At 54.8% G+C, this 18,603-nt stretch overlaps 6 protein-coding genes across 6 annotated transcripts in view; 3 read left to right on the forward strand and 3 right to left on the reverse strand.

Annotated features, from left to right (window-relative positions):
- Window positions 1-1,037, reverse strand: part of UMAG_15085 (uncharacterized protein) — a gene marked incomplete at both ends in the record, with an annotated part of 2,060 nt that extends 1,023 nt beyond the window's left edge. The window contains one exon of the mRNA XM_011394059.1: window positions 3-1,037. Coding sequence (XP_011392361.1) covers window positions 3-1,037 — 1,035 coding nt within the window. The remainder of the gene's footprint in view (window positions 1-2) is intronic.
- Window positions 1,038-1,689: 652 nt separating this feature from the next.
- UMAG_11797 (uncharacterized protein) lies at window positions 1,690-4,506 on the reverse strand (the record flags this gene model as incomplete). Its single annotated transcript, XM_011394039.1, has 1 exon — window positions 1,690-4,506. The coding sequence occupies one exon, from the start codon at window positions 4,504-4,506 to the stop codon at window positions 1,690-1,692; it is 2,817 nt and encodes a 938-aa protein (XP_011392341.1).
- A 3,127-nt stretch (window positions 4,507-7,633) lies between these two features.
- On the forward strand, window positions 7,634-9,267 carry UMAG_11798 (uncharacterized protein; the record flags this gene model as incomplete). Its single annotated transcript, XM_011394040.1, has 2 exons — window positions 7,634-8,309; window positions 8,462-9,267. The coding sequence occupies 2 exons, from the start codon at window positions 7,634-7,636 to the stop codon at window positions 9,265-9,267; spliced, it is 1,482 nt and encodes a 493-aa protein (XP_011392342.1).
- Window positions 9,268-10,071: 804 nt separating this feature from the next.
- UMAG_11799 (uncharacterized protein) lies at window positions 10,072-11,514 on the reverse strand (the record flags this gene model as incomplete). Its single annotated transcript, XM_011394041.1, has 1 exon — window positions 10,072-11,514. The coding sequence occupies one exon, from the start codon at window positions 11,512-11,514 to the stop codon at window positions 10,072-10,074; it is 1,443 nt and encodes a 480-aa protein (XP_011392343.1).
- Window positions 11,515-12,391: 877 nt separating this feature from the next.
- UMAG_05915 (putative glutamine amidotransferase subunit DUG3) lies at window positions 12,392-13,593 on the forward strand (the record flags this gene model as incomplete). Its single annotated transcript, XM_011393951.1, has 2 exons — window positions 12,392-12,407; window positions 12,524-13,593. 2 exons carry the CDS (start codon window positions 12,392-12,394, stop codon window positions 13,591-13,593), a joined length of 1,086 nt encoding a protein of 361 aa, XP_011392253.1.
- Window positions 13,594-14,222: 629 nt separating this feature from the next.
- UMAG_05916 (uncharacterized protein) lies at window positions 14,223-18,515 on the forward strand (the record flags this gene model as incomplete). Its single annotated transcript, XM_011393952.1, has 1 exon — window positions 14,223-18,515. One exon carries the CDS (start codon window positions 14,223-14,225, stop codon window positions 18,513-18,515), a length of 4,293 nt encoding a protein of 1,430 aa, XP_011392254.1.
- Window positions 18,516-18,603: the final 88 nt, after the last annotated feature.

Consider the following 18,603-nt stretch of genomic DNA (forward strand, 5'->3'; position numbering starts at 1 on the left):
ATGATGCGCCTGTAGATGATCGGATACGGAGTGGCGAATCCGGCAAATTGTCCGTCGATGTACAGTTGCACTTCTCGATAGGTTCCGTAGCCGTAGTATCCGTTGTCTGCTGCTTTGGGGATTTGATGGTGGAACTGGTCCGGGATGCCGGTGTACCAGAACTCTTCGCTTGCTGTACCGCTGGCGTAGATTTCGACAATGGCTCTGGCCGCGTTTTGAGGAATGTCGATCGACGTGCTACCGTTACCAGCTGTTCCGCCAATCTGAAAAATCGAGCTTTGCTTTTGCAGGCGTTTCGACAGCGGAATCACCACGTCTGCCGCACGCTGCTTCAACGGCAAAGCTGTCTGTACCGCATGTCCACGACGCTTCCGTCTACGGCTCACCACGCCGTCGACAGAAGCGCTCAGCTTCAACGTGACGTTCAACGCGCCTGTATACGTCGAATCGACGATGTTCGGCAGATCGAACACCACGTCCGCCTTCTGACTGAACAGACTCCAGTACTTGGCCACATCCTTTTTGATATCCCAGTACACACCCGTTCGTGTCGGCTCAGGGTTGTCCAGCCGCATCACCTCCACACCTTGACCCGTCCTGTTGTTGCCGATCCAAACCGTACCGAGACGATCGAACTGTCGTCCCCTGGTTTCGCCATGGATGTCCAGCGTCAATCCAGTCCATTGTGTGGGATCGGAACATTGCGTACCCGAGAAAGAAATCGGATCGAAGGAGAAGTACGATGGCGACCCATAACTGTTGCCGAAAGACCGATCGACCAGGATGACAGAGCAAGTGGCGGCTGCGGTGGTGAGGATGGGAGCTGGTTCGTGGATCTGAAAGTTTTCTTGAAGGCCAGAGGGGATTGATTTGGCAGTTGCGGGAGTATGGTGGGAGGCAGGATTGCCTGATCTGAAAAGCGGTGATCGCCAAATGGCAGGGATCTTGAGTTGAGGCGCCGCACCATTCAGGTGAGTTGCACCGACATCGATCGTCGTCGTAGCAGCCCCTATCAAGGCGTACCTTGCCAACTGCATCTTTATCGCAAAATGTCACGTTCGGTTTGAAAAGCGAATGGTGCCGTTGGTGAGATGGAATCACCGTGAATGTATGTTATGAACCGTGAATGTACTCAAGTTAAACCATGTCTCCCACCCTCTAGTCGAACACGTCAGCAGACCAAACAGTCAGTCCGTCCATCCAAGCGCCTTCTTTGCTTGATCCCATAGATGCCGTCGGTACGAGCTCTTCCGTCGACCGACTTGACGCTAGCCAAACGCGTGGATCCAACGCGATCCGATGCCGCAACTCATTGCGCGATGCCGTTTGGTTGATAACTGATAAACAACTACCTTGTGCGTGTGTGCTGCTGGCGCGTGGAATTCCACGCAGGAAATGCGGCTAAAGCGTTGTAACGTGCAGCTCGGCTAGCAGAACGCTGGAAAGGATCGACACGGCCCAGCAGAACTATACAGGGTCCACTGAATCGGTTAAACGGTGATATTCGTGCTTGTTCTACTGGCCTATTAGTCTCGGACGATGGGGTTCCGACGTTGATACTGGTGTGGACAGTCTGTACACCGAAAACATCATGGCAGAACACGACCGTTCAAACTGTCACGATCATGAAAGAACGTAAAATGTCAAAGTGTAACATTGCGGTGTGAAAAAGGGAACAAGTCGTGAGTATCACACCCTAGAAGCGACCCAGATCGCGCCTCTACAACCAGCAGCAATCACCGCGCTCAACAAGGCATGGCCTGCTGCCTGCTGCGATTCGTGCTCGACCGCTGTATCGAGATGTTCCAATTCGTCGTCTCTAAACTCCTCGATGATATCCGACAGCAACGGAAGTGAAGGGTGCACCTCGTCGCGCTTTCCACCTTCTATCCCATCCCCGTCCAGGATCGTCTTTAGCTCTTTCAACTGATCATCGTAATGCTCACCAATCACGCTTTCCACTGCCTCGGTGCACGCCATGGCGCTTCGAGGCCCTAACAATGCCGTCACACCACCCAGCACCCTCCCGGCGGTGGACCAGATAGGCAACAACAGCGAAGGTCGCACGTTGTGCTGTCGAAGCAAGGCGCGCATCACCTCGAGATGCTTTTTCTCCGTCTGCCACATTTCGATCGACAGATCGCGGTTCTTGACGTCGCCGAGCGCACCAAACATGTCCGCTTGGCCTTGATAGATTGTATTGGCTGCGATTTCACCCGAATGATCCACCCGCAGCATATCGCGTAGAGCTCGTCGTTGCGATGGCGTGAGCGACGCGAGCGATGGGGTGGAGGTGGTAGCTGCAGTCGAGGTGTCGCTTGCGTCGGCATTGATGTATGCGTCAGATGCAAGCCGCGCTGAAGGACCGCTTGCGTGTGGCCGCACTTGTGAGCGGAAGACGTCTATCACCAAGACCGGTCGGGGTCTCGGCGAGGTATGCAAACCTCGACTATGATGCGTAGAAAAAGGGCGCGTCGATGATGGCCACGGTGCGCCACGAGCAATGGTAGTAGAACCAGCTTGACGCATAAAAGCATTCTTGACAAACCCGAGCTCGTTGATCACCTCCAACCCCGTGCTCCTGGCCCAAATTACTCCCCTTCCGACCGCCTCCTTGGCGGTGGTTTTGGCCAGTCCATCTCTCTCCCTTTGCCGCTTTCCACCATCCGCCTGCTGAGCAAGCGGTACAGGCGTGCCAGCATAGAGCCAATGCAAATGATCTACAGCGGAGAGCATCTTCTGGTTCTGCCAGTATCGATCCCTGGCGTACCCCTTGAGCGCATTGTACGAGCCGATATCGGCGCCTGCGCCCAATGCGGCGCGCAACGTCTGCGATAGCGAGCGAACGTCAGCAATACCCAGATTGAGGCCTTGTCCAGCAAGCGGGTGGATCGTATGCGCTGCATCGCCGACGAGAACGGTACGTCCACGACCAGCACCTTGCCCGGCACCCTCGGGAGCAAGTCCGACTGCAGCCAGGGCTCCAGCGAGCAAGCCGGATGGTAGGAGAGGCGAGCTGTTGAGCGATGCACCGAGGTAGGCGTCGGCGTGCTTGAGATTGAGCGGGAAGCTTGCAACACTTTTCACGTCCAGCGACCGAACCTTGGGTGGTACATCACCGGTTCCACTTTCAGGCAAAGGCTCGCCCAAGCCTCGTTCGACCCATTCAGCTTCTGTAGGAATCTCTGCGGCGAGCCAGCTCCAGTTGCGCTGTGTCCCCACAGGATGAGAGTACTTTGAATATGCTACGACGCGTTCGAACAACCGCTCGATGTGCGACCAAGGGAGGCGGAAGGCCGCATCGACTAGCTTGGCGAGCGGCTCGTCGGCAGAACCAGTCGTGTCGCGATGCAGGAGAGTCAGAGCGGCTGCGACTTGAGGCTCGAGCGTCCAGACCATGGATGCGGTCGAGTCGGACAGCGGCAGGAAGGCGATGGTGCCACTGGGCAAGAAACGCTGATACGCAGTGTATCCCACACTTGGCTCTCCACTCTCGGCGCCTCGACATCGGAGCGTCCCCACGAGACCGCACCGGTCATATGGCCAGCCGTAGTCGCCAATGCCAGCATACTTGCGCACTGGGGAGTTAGGCCCATCTGCGCCAACTAGCAGCCTCGCCTGGATAGCATCGCCCGTCGTCAAGTGCACAATCGGCCAGGGATCCTGCTCAACAGACGAACTTCCTGCTTCGATCTTTGAGCCAGCGACGATGGATTCGACTTTGGCGTTGTCCTTGATGGAGCAAATACCTTTGCCAGGTCCTTGCTCGAGAAACTGTAGCATGGCTTGCTGAAGGTTACTAATCTCGACCATGACGCTGATCTGCGACGTGGAGCCTGCAGTGCTCGAGAGATGACTCGAATCGAAATCGAGCACAGCATCGGAGAGACCGTCCCAAACACGCATCGAGTTAACTGGGCGAAGACGGTGCTGTACGAGGTAAGGATATACGCCGATGCGCTTGAGCCAGTCGAGATTCTCAGATGTAAGCGAGATGACGCGGTTCTCCCAATCGAGGCCATCTACAGCGGAGGAAGAGGATGCGTTACTCTGGGAGAGGTGGCTTGCACGGTCGGCAGTCCAGCTACGGAGGCGGGCGAGATCAGAAGCTTCAACCAGGGTGATTGGGTGAGCACCTGATTCAGCTGGTGAGCTGATGGCTTGAGAGGCGACCAGGTCGCACGCCAAATTGAGACCAATCACGCCTCCGCCAACGATGACAATGTCAGAGTCGATAGCGTGTGTTGGGGCTGATGCAGGAGCAGCTGAGGTCAGTAGTCGGCTGGACGACGCGAAGTCATTGCGTGCTGGCCATGGTGTCGCAGGATGATCATAGGGATAAGAACGAAAAGGACGAGCCAGGGAGCCAGTTTGCACTTGAAGCGAGGCTGCCAGACCTTGACTCGACGAGGATCGAGTGACAGAGACTCTGCCAGCCCGCGAAAGTGAGCCTGCGGCTGATGCAAGTGGGCCGGAGGATGTGATGGGACGTGCCAATCTCGTCATGGTAACTTGACGTGTTCCACCGGAGAAAAAGACGTGTGTCGTTGCCCCACAGTCAGCCTATGGAGGGACGTTGTCGAAGATGTCGTTACGACGTGTGATACGGAGGGTAACGTAAGAGTCTCGCCCAAAGCAAGGTCGAGCGGCAATTGTCGAGCGAAATCATCTAAGCTTGTCAACTTACGCGCGACCGAGTGGAGAGTCATTAGTCATGCTGAGGTGTTTGAATTTGATCGGGAGCATCTCAGGCGAAAATCGATCTGATCGGCTCGCACGACAAAACGGCGAGAAAGGCCTTGAAACCCGAAGCGAGAAATCGGCTTTATGCGCTGTGCTGCACCTCTCTCTGTAGGGTCTGCGGGTGTGCAGCTGGATCACGGTTCAGTCTGAACCGATCCATACTTGTGACTGCTTGTTTTGAGCGCACACAGCAAAACGAAAAGGAGGGCTTGGCTGTGGTGCTGGCGGTCGCTTTCGATCACCGAGGGAGCCGACGAAGTTGCTTTTGTATAGACGATGAGTATGGCCTCGTAGGTCACGGTTGTGGAGGGTGAGTCTGAAGATCAGCGAGTTCGACCACCACAGGTGTGACAAGGCAAAGATACATGTGGGCGTCGGAAGAAGGCGACACGAACACCACGCACCATCCGAACAAACTAGACCGCCAACCATCTGACGCGCATTTGCAAGGATTTAAGAATCACAGAATCAGGAGGAGAACAAGCAGCAGGAAGTAATCGTGAGATCACGAGCTAGATCCAATCACGGATCGAACCCGGCGCGGCAAAGTGACACAAACGGCCAAGTCGACGTCAACCTGGACTAGTTAACTCGTCTCCCTTACACGCCTTTGTGACGGTGATTCGCAATCGCAAATCGTGTATGGGCCGCAGAGAAAGGCAGTCAGGTACCGAGTAAGTCAGTCACAAGCTGACGATTGCTGCGTTCGTCGTGGTTGCGCGGGTTGTTCCGAATTCGCGAAATTTCGATTTCCATTTCGAAAAATCACGGAATCCCTGGCTGGATGGACATGGCGAAAGAGCAGAGCTTTATTTTTGGGCGATTCAGCGATTCAGCGATTCAGTGATTTACGATATTACAGCAGTATATTTTGGAGTGGTTTTGTGCACATTCGTGACTCATATGACTTGCTTCAGCTGCAACGCGATCTCGAGAACCATTTCGTGCTTAGTTCGAGGGTGACTGCCGAGTCGCGGAGTGGAGTCATCCGCCGTTTCTGACCCAGTCAGAGAGTCTGTTTTGGAAAATGCGCGCCACTGCGCAGTCACGAGTTGAAAGATACTGCTCTAGTGCACTTGCCGGTCAAATAGCCACAGCATCGTCTGCTCTTGCTCACCGATTCACGCTTCATGATTTAGCGCCGCGATTGCCACCAAGGCCGCATGGCCACTTGGCCGCATCAATGTGACTCGTCTGGCTGTTGTTGCTAGAGAGATACCGTTGACAATTTACGATTTGGGTGCGCTGCTTTTTGGTATGATCACATCGGATCAGCGCTTTGAGAAGAAGAGCAGAAGAGCATGCTCACCCCACTCAACAGGGTGAGGTGCTTGGATGACAGGGGTGCAGAGGTGGGCAAAGCCGATCGATTCCAAAGTCACAAAATCGTCGAGATGAAAATCAATCGAAACACGGCGGCTGGGCGCGGTGATTTTCCAGTGTGAGTGTGACTCCCACGGCTGTAAAGGTTGCTGCTGCTGCTGCTGCTCAGGGTCCGTCGCCACATACTGGCTGCTGAGCCAAAGATGTCGAATTTGGCGGCTGTCGAGCTGTCTAAACTCGATGCTGCTCCGCTCGCTCCCCAATTACGAATATGACTCACAGTCACGCCTACGAAATTGGCTATCACCGCCACTCACTCGCTGCTGCTCACTCTATATTCCCCCTCTTGCCAACTGCTGCTCATTCTCCAACTCAGTCTTGGCTGGCGTTTCCTCCATCCTCATCCTCATCGTCGTCATCGCCACCACTCTCGACATCCGACTCAGCTTTCACTTATACGACCTCTTAGCTTTGGTTGATTTGCGCGCGACAAATCTTTCGGCTCTTGCTCAGCACATCCCGCACTCTCTTTCGCGCGTCCGATCTTGCAGCGTATCAGACTTTGCCACAGCAGCTCAGCTCACACCGTCTGGTTCTTGACCTGGCACAGCCTTGCAGAGGTGACTCCTTCTGCGTCCAACCCATCCCTTCTGTCGCTCTAGACCTCGTCAAACCCTGGATCCCTCAAATTTGACAGCCACCAAGCCACCCGTCGCCCCTCGTCTGACTCGCGCGCTACTCGGCAGCCTTGTCCTCTTTAATCTCGAGCATCCACAACACTCCCTCCTTCTCACGCCGTTCACCAACGTCCTTGGCATCCACATTGTCATAATCTGCCATCGTCTCCGCAGCAGCACACGTGAACTCAGCTTTCATCATAGCTCCTGTCATCCTTCGATAGCTACTCCTTCCTTGCGATTCAGCCCGCTACGTGTGTTTTCTCGCCAGACTTTGCTACCTCGACGCGCGTCCTTTGAAACGCTGCTACATTGCAACACTTGGAAGCACAACACACAAGCCGCTAGCTCTCTCTTGTCTACGCTCGATAACTCGCACATACAATGGTTTCCCACATCGCCATCCCCTCGTGGGACCTTTAAGATTATCCTTCTGCATCTCAGAACGGTCGTCCAAGGTCCCCCAACACTTACTGGCGCGCCATCGACTCCCGTCACCATCTCAGCTTGCCACCGTAATCATCCATATCCCGATCGGCTTCTCCATTGACGTCGCTCTCTCATTCTCTGTTGCCAGGTATTTAGAACGTTTCTAGCGTTTCAAGTACTTTATCCAGCGAGCCGTCCTACATCTCTGCTTAGGCCTCTCGCTATCACATCTTTTTTGAACGATTGCGGTTCTCGCCGCGATCCACCCGGTCCTAATCTACGTGAATTGGTTTCGTCGTATTGGCTCATAATTCTCAGCTCTACTCGGCCTTGCAACAGCAGTATCTTGCTTCGCTTCTCTGTTTTCCCAGTGAAGCCGACTCGCCTGCTCTTGGTCCGTTTCAGATCCGCTATAGCTACCTAGCGATCTGGCCTCTTTTTCCTCATACTCGTCTGCAGTCATGCAGCCGTTCCCTTCTCACGCTCCGACCATGGTCGTCGACGGCGCTACTTTGCCCGTCTCAGACTTTGTTGAGCTCAATGGATTCAACCTGGCTAGCCACACCACCGCACTCGAGCAGTCGGTGCTTGGCAAGCCGCATCTCTTGTCTGCCCTCAATGGTTTTGCTCTACCAAACCCAATCGTGTGCGGCAAGCGTTCGCGATCCAACTCGGAAGCTTCCTCCTTGTCCTCGTCCACCGCATCGGCAACTCATCATGCCTCGGTCTTCTCTTCGGACAACGAAGGCTCCGAGGCGGCCTTCGGTTCGCAAACCAGCGTTGGCGAACAGACCCCTTCGTCTCGCAAGAGCTCTATAGCGCAGAGCTTCTCACATGAGCAGTATGAACAGCTTGCCGCCTGGCGGGCCGACATGCTTGCTGCATCGAAGACTGCATCGCAGTCTGAGCGTCAACGCTGCGTCAAACGCATCCGTCACCTTGAAGGCAAGGTCGTCAAGCTTGCCTCGGACTTTGTCACGGCCGCCTCGCAGCCAGCGCATCCTATGCCGCCGACCACCGCCCCCACTGCCGATGCTATGCAAGCTGTCTCTGCTCCCAGTATCTCTCCGGTATCTTCCTCTTCCTCCTCGTCCTCGACCGACGGCTCCAAGATGGCTCTTGTCGATTGTCTAGTTGGTAAGTATTTCGTTCCAGATCAGCACCTTTTTTACATTCACCCACCCTTCCCTTTACTCTCGCCACTTCTCTCATCTGCATGATCCAGTTTGCTGATCATTTGAGCCGTTGCCGCCGTCCAATCGTCGACTTTGGATATTTCTTCGTCATAGATGCCTCATGCCGGACTCTCGATAGAATTTGGAATGCCTCCACGCCCGCGGCCTCGTGTGATCTCGCCAAAGGCAAGGATGCTCTTCCCCTCCAACTCTTTGTGCGCGAAACGCTGCGTCGTGGACGCACTTCCTGCTCCACCTTGCAGGCTGCGCTGCTCTACTGCGTCAGGCTCGGCCAAGCCACGGAGAATTCAAAGCAGTTGACACTCACGCAGTCGACACGCGCTGCTGGTATCGATGTTCAAGTCGAGACACAAGCTATTTCTCCCCTGCACGGCATGACCAAGGAAGAGCTTTGCCTGATTCGATGTCCGCGTCGCATGTTCCTGGCATCGGTCATCACTGCCTCCAAGTTTGTTCAGGACCGTTGCTATTCCAACCGAGCCTGGTCCAAGATTTCGGGACTTCCCGTCAAGGACCTCGGCAAGCTCGAGCGCGCCTTTCTCAAAGCCATTGACTACCGTCTGATGGTGCCTGAGGGCGACTGGGAGAAGTGGACCGCAGAGCTCAAGCGTGCTCACGCGGTTCAAAATGCTGCCTCTACTGAGGTTGGCGACGTCGCTGGTAGCCGCAGCAGTTTGAACCGGTCGCAATCGGACAACATCACTAACGCTGCCGTTGCGCTCGACACGGAACTTCGTGCTGCGAGCCCTTGCCAACCCTCGCAGGTGCAGCCCAAGTATCGCCGTCTCAGCGGCGCACACCAGCAAATGCAACAGCACCAGCAGCTCGCTTCGTCATTGGTCGCAGACATCGCTCTGCCTTTCCCTCGCGCAGCTGCCGTCGCATCTGCCGAGGTCTAACCATCGCCTGACCTGGCCTCACCTGTCCTGCCAGTCAGTGCCTTCTTCCCTCCCTTTCCTCTTTTTCCTCCGATTTTCGCCGTTGATCAAGAGCCTCCTGTACTTGCACTTACACCTGCACCCTGTGCACCAGTCCACGGGTTGCTGGTGTCTCTGCTTTGCTTCGTCGTTGTCGAATGCTGTCTCGCTCGCCTACATCGCATTCGCTGTCATCCTTGTCCTGCACCACCATGTAACACCACTGTCCTCTCGCATTCTTGACGCATCTCTCGCCGCACTCTTTCATCTCTAATCGTGCTTCTCCCCCGTTTGGCATTCCTGGGCGCTCTGTCCAAAGCGCTCTTTCCACCCATCTTTGCTCTTTGCGCTTCAGCCAGATGCAGTCTGGCTCACTGATATGGTGCTTTGTGTTGATCCAAGATTGGACACGTACGTCAACGCTTGTACCATTATTCGTTGCGCACATCTCGTATCACTCTCGGATCACGAATGGGCGTAGTTGGAGCAGCATTACGGCCGCCTTGGCACGGTCCAGCTACAACTTGGGCTTGGGGGTCTGCATACGGAGAAGGGTACTCGCCTCACGCCTCCACCATGTCTTGTTTCTCTTGGGCACATTCCACGTTCCACGTTGACGATAGTTGTCTGTGATATTTGTTCTTCAAAATAGTTGCCAACGTTATATTAATAAGAATATCTCGACGCTTGTGCAGACAGACGGTGGAATCATACGTGATCGATCAAGAACAGTCTTGATATTGTGAGTTGCCTATGGCCTGTAGGATCAGGATGCGAACAAGGTGATCATGGTTGCAAAGCATCAACCAGCTCGCTCGCTTTTGGTCTCTTGCTTGCCGAGAGGGTGATGGCTGGCAGGATGACTTGGTGTACAAGGTTGGTTAGCGCTGGCTCGGCATTGAACAAGGGCATGGCCGTCAACAAACCGTGGCCACTGGTAGCAGCAAAAGGTAGCCTGTGCAGCGGTGGTTGAAAGTGCTCTGCTTCTGGCCAGTCTTTGACGTCGGTGGGCAGGCCGAGAAGGTGGAAGATGCTGGCAGCTAGACCGATATCTCCTTTGTCTGGCGTGAAGAGTGGCGTTCGACTGTAGGCGGACGCTGTTCTGGGTAGATTGTGGTGAGCGATAGGTGCTTCCTCTTCCCAGAACAAACTAGAGGAGGAGGAGCCAGTGGGCGAAGGGAGGGCTGTTGCGGATTCAAATGCTTTTTGCCAAGGTAGTCGCTCATCTTGCTGCTCCACATCGAGGCATGGCATGTCTATAGCGTGCGAGGAGGAGCCAAGGGCGGTGAGAGCGGTGAAAAAGTGGGCTAGAGTGACTCCGAGCGCCCAAACATCTACGGCAAAGGCATCATACCCTCCGACAGGCGAGAAGAGCAACTCAGGTGCTCGAAATTCGCGCGTCCCCACCTGGCATACCATCTGGTTTGCTCGTTCACCCTCCACCCATCCTTCCGGTTCGGTCGAGATTGGATCTCTTAGCCTTCGAGTAGTATAGGCGGTTGCCAAATCGATGATTTTGACTACGCCATTGTGGCTCAACAAGATATTGGAGGGTTTTATGTCCCTGTGTGCAATCGCATTCACGTGTAGGAATGCGACGCCATTCAAGAGCTGTTTGGACACGTCTTTAATAAAAGAGGACACCGAATCTGACCAGAGGTGGGCGATGGATTTTGCCGCCCTCACTTGCTCACCCGTGTCGGACAGAACTGTGAGGGATGGTACGAGTGAAGGTTCTGCGAGCACCTCCTCTAACGTTGCCGCGTAGAGCGGAAGGACGAGGTCGATGACTGAACCGAAAGGATCTGATTCGTCGAGGATTGCGGCTAGTAGCGGAGCGACGTTGGGATGTGACAAGCTGGAGAGCAGTGCGACTTCGCGAGACACGGAATGTGGACGCGGTTGTGTGTCTGGTTCGACACGTTTGATGCACACCCAGCCTGGAAGGCCGTCCGCAGACGATGCTGCGCGGCACAGTGTCGAGTCGGCTTGTGTACTGGACGAGGCTGCGTGATCAAAGGGCCAGGTGGCGCAGGGAGAAAGAGAACAACGATAAACCGAGCTGACCAGGCCGTGACTGTGGGGTGTCAAGTTAGATTGCACCGAGTGCCACTCGATGGCGGTTGAACAAAGGTTTCCGCCGACCACGCGAAGAGCAGGCGGTGACGTGGTAGAGCGCTTGGATGCCGTGGCTGCCAGAGCATCGTCGAATGATTCGAGCAGCGCCATCCTGCCAGGTCGTCCCTGTGGGTGAGAAGCAGCGGTAGCAAAGTAACACACTTGGTAAAGAAAACACACCAGCAAGCAGAACCAACCAGCAGCAGCTCCACAACCTCATGACGTGTGACTTGCATTCGTGATTGTCGATTCACGATTGTGGAGACACTCACGACTCACGACCTTGAATCTTTTTAGAGGTATTTTCTATGCCATTATTTCTTTGCTCATTTTGGACGCTTTTTGGTTTTTTTGTTCACTTTTTCCTCATTTTCGTTTTCATTCACAGATTCTGGCCTTTGGCATTGGCTGAGCTCCAATTCGTGATTCGTGATTCGTGATTCGTGATTCGTGATTCGTGAATTTTGATTTGTTGTGGACCCTGAAAAGCATCTCTCACGACTTACGCCCAAAGTGACGAGTGACGAGTGACGAGTATGACGTGATAAGCACAAAGGTCGCCCAATCGTGAATCACGAATGGAAATTGAATCACACCAATCGTGAATTCGTGATTGATTCACGATTGATCGAGATAACTCAGCACGAGTCGCTCGTGACTGCCTCCATCCTTCCAAGTGACGAAGTCACGATACACGATTGGTGACTAATTCCTGATTCTTGGGGCGTTCTCAAGTTGGTCTTTGCACACCATCATTCACGATTCGCGCAATTCTGCTTCAGATACAAGCCACCAGCAACCATCATAGCTGTTAAAAAAAGGCTGCACGAGAGAGCACATTGCGCTGATCTTTTGGGCGCTTTTGCTTTGGCCACCTCCTTGTTACAAGCACTACGCATTAGCCGCTCTATCTGCCGTTGCTCCTGCTCTTGGTTGTGCTTGCTGGGCTCTGTATAACTCGGTCTAGCGATAGCTGCGCGTCAACACCATGTGTCGACTACTTGGTAAGTGACTTCATCCCTTCCAACAAACAAGCTTGCCTGGTAGCCCCAAGTTCTAACACTCGAGTACTCCCAACTTGCATTCTGCATTTCTTGTTGCTCGCCATGCCCCAATCTAGTTTTCAAGGGCGCCGACCCGATTCAGCTTTGCCATCTCGTTACACGCCCCGCCCACTCGATCATCAACCAAGCTTTTGACTCTCGGCTGCGTCTCGATGCCACGCGCGCTGTCAACGGCGACGGCTTCGGCGTGGGCTGGTACGACTCCAAACAAGATCCAGAGCTGGGCAATGCTCCCTGCATCTTCACCTCGGTCACTCCAGCATGGAATAATCAAAACCTTCAGCGCATCGCCGAAAAGATCAAATCGCCCCTCGTCTTCGCTCATGTTCGCGCCTCTACTGCCGGTGCACTGTCCGAGACCAACTGCCATCCATGGCGATACGGACGACTCATGTGGATGCACAACGGTCAGATCTCGGAATTCTCCAAGATCAAACGCAAGGTTCTCGCCTCGCTTCCCGAGCCACTCTTCCTCTTCCCGCAGGGACACACGGACTCAGAATTCGCATTCGCCGTCTTCCTCAGTCATCTCGGCGACCCTCTTCAAACAGAGCCCTTTTGCTACAAAGAGCTGCGAGATGCGATGCTGGCCACGATCAACGACTTTAACACTTGGGCGCGCGAGGCAGGTATCCGAGAACCCAGCCTGATGAACTTTTGCGTCACCGACGGCCAATCGATCATTTGCACCCGATACGTCTCAAGCAAGCACGACCAAGCAGCTTCGCTCTACTTTTCCTCGGGCACAAGCTTTTACGAGCACTCGCCCGGAACCTACAGGATGGTCAAGACGGACAAAAGGGAGAAAATCATTGTAGTAGCGAGCGAGCCCTTGACGTTTGAAAAGGCCGATTGGATGGAAATCCCAACCAACACGCTGGTCTGCATCACACCAAAGATGAACGTCCTGCAATTGCCCATCGTGGATGAGTATGCCTTGGGCAAGGGCGATCACACGATCCGAAGCCCCACGTTTGCAATCAAGACCGGTTATCCGCCGAGTGTGTCTGGTGCGACTGCAGCGATTAAGGGTGGTGGAGCAGATGCGGACGTTGCATCAGATGATTTACGCATGTCAATAACAAGCTTGAGGTCGCCTTCGAGAGGTCCCACGCTTGTTCGCTGATGCCTCTGCATAGCATTCATAGCATTCATTGCATTCATTGCATTCATTGCATATTCCTTATACCCTTGTTTCCGACGAGATACAGATCCTACATGTATTTATATTACCTTGATCTGCAACCGAGCTCAGCTGAGCACGATCGCCAGGATCATGCTCATCATTCATCACGAATACCATCTTTTGAAACCAACATGAGTCAGCCACACTGGTGACTGCGGTTGAACCACGTCGATTCTTCGGGCTTTGTTTTTTGTTTTGTTTTTAGTCACGAGTGCAGACTCACGACTGAACAGCACGCTGAGAAATACAGGTGTGATACAGGTGACGGAGTGAGACACGAGACCCTGAACTCGGCTGAATTCACGATTCATGATTCGTGATTGCGTGTCACCCATCTCGATCCTGTCCTTCCTTCAGTCCTTCTTTCATCCCATCAAGCCTTAGCTCAGCGTTGCTTGTTCCTCACTGGACCTGCTACCACACCACGACAAACATCATCTGATGCTACACGCGCTTTGCTGGATCACTTGTCAAATTCAAAGTCGTTTCTCCATCGCTACTACCTCGCAGCACAGTCAAACTCGCACAGACTTGTTTCAGACCGGCACACTGGTAGTTGGTTGTTCACAATGCAACGCACACCAAGCGACTCGTTGGACCCCTCTATCGCGGCTTCCAAGGCGCTCGATGCGTCTCAATCGGGCTCGGACTGCTCGTCGCGTACCACGTCCCCTCGGTTTCCCATCGCAAGACTCGAGCCAACCGATAGAGCAGAGTGGCAAAGCCAGACCGTCGGGCGCAGTAGTCATCGCAGAGACAGCCAACACCCGTTTGGCGATCATACAGCTCAGAGAATCGTTCCAACCTCCTCGTCGACTCCTTCCACCCCAACCTCTGCGCTTCCAACATCACGTACCTATCATAGCCTCAATTATGCCCCGCGTCAACGCAACTCGATGCTGCGGCCTAATGCTGCTTCCGTGTTTCAGCCCCACTCCCCGCAGTCAGCTCAACAGCAGCAAGCCGTGACAACAGCGTTTACTGGCTTGGCGCTTCCATCTGGTCGAGTCTCACCAGCGCTGCCGTCGTACTCTTCGCCTCTGAGCGCCACTTCGTATCTCCGCACTTCCCCCTCCTACCCCACCATCTCGTTGCCAGACGCTGTCCCACCGCGCGATAGCTCCAGAGTACGAGATTCGGTCTCATTGCAAGCGGACACAGCGCCAACTTCTCTAGCCCGCATGCAGCTACAGCAGATGCAAGATGAAGCTCGAAGGCTCGGCTTGAATGAGAAAAGCGCTGGTTGGCTCATTCTCGAAGCTCTGCAGGCGGCCACCGAGGGCGAATGGGCTGCGGTGGCAGAGCTGCTTGCCAACGGTGATGCTACGCTGCTGCTCCCCCGCGATCCTCCTTCTGTCTTTACCTCGTCATCCCAGCTCAGTGCATCGTTTGCATACGACCACACCATCTTCAATGCTGCCTCCGCATCCTCTACAAAGCCATCGCCTTCAGCTGTTCCCTCGTCGGCTACTTGTCCGGACGCACTGTCCATCTTGACTCTGTCGGGCTTGCGAGGTAGCCTCTCTCGAGCACCATCTGACCAGAGCGAGCCAGACACTTTGGTTCAAGCCGTCGAATCGCAACAATTTCAACTCATCCTCCAGTCATTCGTAGTCAAGACTTCGCAGAGCGCCATCTCGAACCTCAAAGATGCATCCTCACGGCAAGAAACGCTGGAAATGCTTGCTCCGCTACCAATCATCACATCGCTTGACAAGTCAAATTGTCGCTATCCTTCCTTTTCTCTATTGGCGTCCAATGCGCAATTTCCTCTGCCTCCACCACTCAACGTACGCAAAGCCTCGTCTCAGAGTCAGGCAGGCGGAAAGAATCGAGCTCGCTCCAATTCCAAGCTAAATGCGGCAGGTTCCAGAGCTTCGGCGTCGTTCGCGAGCATTTTCGGCGGAAGCGGGCGCGAGCGCAGACGACAAGCCGAGGCGGCGGGCACAACTGGTTCCGAGATGCTAGATGCGCAAAGACTATCTGTCAATGCTACACATCTTGACGTCCAGCCATTTCAAGGCGCGAATGTTGCTCAGGATGGCTTGGAAATTGAGTCTGGTGCCCAGATACCGTCAAGCCTGGGGGTAGAACTCCGTGGTGATCTCCAGCACACAACGAACGACGAAGCAACGAGCATCAAAGAAAGCACTTGCGCCACCACGCAAAGAAGGTCGGTCTCGGTTTGGGTCGTAGATCACCTCGTTCGTCGCTCGACGGTGATGAAGATGATCAGAAAGGCACTCGACACACGCATTAAAGAGAGGCTATTGGCCAAAAGCATTCCGGAATCAATCTCTGACGTCGTTGCCAGTTTCGCTGCCACCTATCTCCCACCTGCACCGTCCCTCAATGACGTTTCAGCTTCGAGGTCCGGAGGGGCTGAGCGAGGTCAGGCGAGCCACTCAAATCGATCTCGAGCCGCCTCTCCCGTCAATGTCGTCAATCCTCCGTACCTGGCAGATCCCGATGAGTTGTCGGAAAACTTTCAGGACTTTTTCAACAGCATCCGTGAACAGCTGTACAACTTTGACTCTTCCCAGGCCGAGTATCTGCGAGCAGACAGTGACACTGCAGCTGCGATAGCTCGTAATCCTGCTCCAAATGCATCGCTCGAGGAGCAGCACGCTCAACATGATCGCATCGAACGACAACTCGAAGCAGTGGAGACTGTGCTTTGCGAAGAAGTGTACGATCGCATCTTTTGCCCCGTCACGTCTCGTGATCGTTACCATGACGATGCACTGGCATCCCGTATCGCGGCGCTCAACGTTCTGGGCTTGTCACTGCGTCACCTTGGTTTGGTCGTGCCATCAGAGCGTTTGCAAGAAGATGAAATTGAGGCGACAGAGAGCAATGCACTGCTCGACGGGATCGAACGCATTGTCCAGCAATGCGGTGACGAGCTGCAACGGCTTGAGAGCGCAATGTGTCGTTCGCCGCAAGCAAAGCTTGACGTTCTGGTGCGGGCTCACAAGATCGCGGTCGAAGGGGTGGCGCAATTGCCCAGTATCAAGATGCGAGACGATGACACTGCCGTTGAAGGCCAAGAAAAAGAACAGACAGCTCGTCCGTCATCAGGCAAAAAGGGAGACGGCTCGACGAGCGCAGACTTGATCCTTCCCATCTTGATTTACAGCATCGTTTCGTCCAACCCTTCGCACCTGGCAAGTAATTTGCTCTACATCCAACGTTTCCGTGCCGAGAGCTTGGTGCAGGGCGAAACCTCGTACTGCCTCGTCAATGTTCAGGCTGCCGTGGCGTTCCTCGAAAACGTCGATGTCAAAGACTTGGGACTGGACTCGAATCAGATCGGTGCGCACCTGCCTGTTCACAGTCGGGACGAGGGCCATGCACCTCGCTCTTCGACGGGATCATCTCACTCTCTCGTTCCATCCTCGAAGATCGCTGAAACTTCTTCGGCCACGTTGGCGATGCCCGCTCGCATCCGTGGGCGACTGACACAGGAGATCGGCGATCTGGCCGGCGCAAGCAACAAGGTGATCACTGGTGTCATGGGTTCGAGTATCTCGGCGTTCAGTCGCATGATGGGTGCCAATGCGAGCGTCGCTGAAGCAGGTGTGGATGAATCATTGGGAAGGAAGCGCGCAAAGAGCAGTGCGTCGCTGAACGCAGCTCATTCAGAAGGTGCTGTTGCACCAACACAAGCTGATGCACAGCGTCCGTTACGGTCTCGTACCTCGAGTAGCGTCACGCCTACAGACGATTCGTACTTGGGCGAGCAGTCGAAGGAAAAGGAAAAGGACACGGTGGGGACGCCGAGCACTGACAAACCCAGTATCGGCGACCGACTAGCGATGCTGAGTCGACTCGGTACTTCTGCTTTGTCGTCTTCGCCTTCATCATCGCTGGGCTCGGGATTGCCTTCGGACAGCGGATTAGGCGTGTCTGCATCTGGTCAATCCTTGATCGCGTCGCCGCGTGCGGTTTCGCGAGAGCTACCGGGACCACCTCCTCCGACCAAAACCAAAACCACTCGGCCGGTGCAGAATCGAACCACGTCGTACCTCGCCTCGCAGCTGTCGCGCACCACTGCGACGCCTCCCCGCACGTCGTCCGGCTCTCTCAGTGCTGTGCTAGCAGACGAAGTGGTGGCTGCTGCCAAGCCGCTCCCGGCGTCGCTGCGATCGCCATATGCGCCGCTCTCACGTCCTCCGACGTGCGATCGACCGTTGCATATTGTGCTTGCGAGCACCGGGAGCGTTGCTTCTGTCAAGATTCCATTGATCGTGCAAGAGTTGTTGACGTATGCCAATGTCCGGGTTCAGGTGATCGCCACGGACAATTCGTTACATTTCTACGACCGCGCTGACATTGCTAAACTCAATGCTGCTTCGGGCGGCGACGGAGATGAGTACACTGTTGCTTCGCTGGCAGCTGAAAACCAGAGCGCGTCAGTGTGCGGGCGAGCGGCGTCGCACGTGCGTGCGCACCTATGGACGAATGCGGACGAATGGACGTCGTTCTCGCGCATTGGCGACCCGATCCTGCACATTGAGCTACGTCGATGGGCCGACATGGTGCTGATTGCTCCGTGTAGTGCGAATACGCTAGCCAAGATCTATGGGGGCATGTGCGACGATCTTTTGACGAGTTTTGTGCGTGCACTGGCGAGGGATACGCCCAAGTGGATGTTCCCGGCGATGAACACGTTGATGTGGGAGAATGAGGTGACCGAGGTGCACGTCGACGCGCTCAGACGCAGGGGATGGGTGGTCCATGGTCCGGTCGAGAAGATGCTGGCGTGTGGAGATATGGGCACGGGTGCAATGGTGGAATGGACCGAGCTCGTGCAGACGCTCGTACAGTGGGCGCACTTGGTCAGAGACGAGAGCCGATGACGACAGCGAGTCACCAAGCTCGACACCGTCGGTCTGACAACATGTCGACATAACCCTACAAGCCTACAAGCCGCTTTGCGTGTCAGTG

Source organism: Mycosarcoma maydis, chromosome 20 (assembly GCF_000328475.2).
Source record: "Mycosarcoma maydis chromosome 20, whole genome shotgun sequence".
Taxonomy (NCBI): Eukaryota; Fungi; Basidiomycota; class Ustilaginomycetes; order Ustilaginales; genus Mycosarcoma; species Mycosarcoma maydis.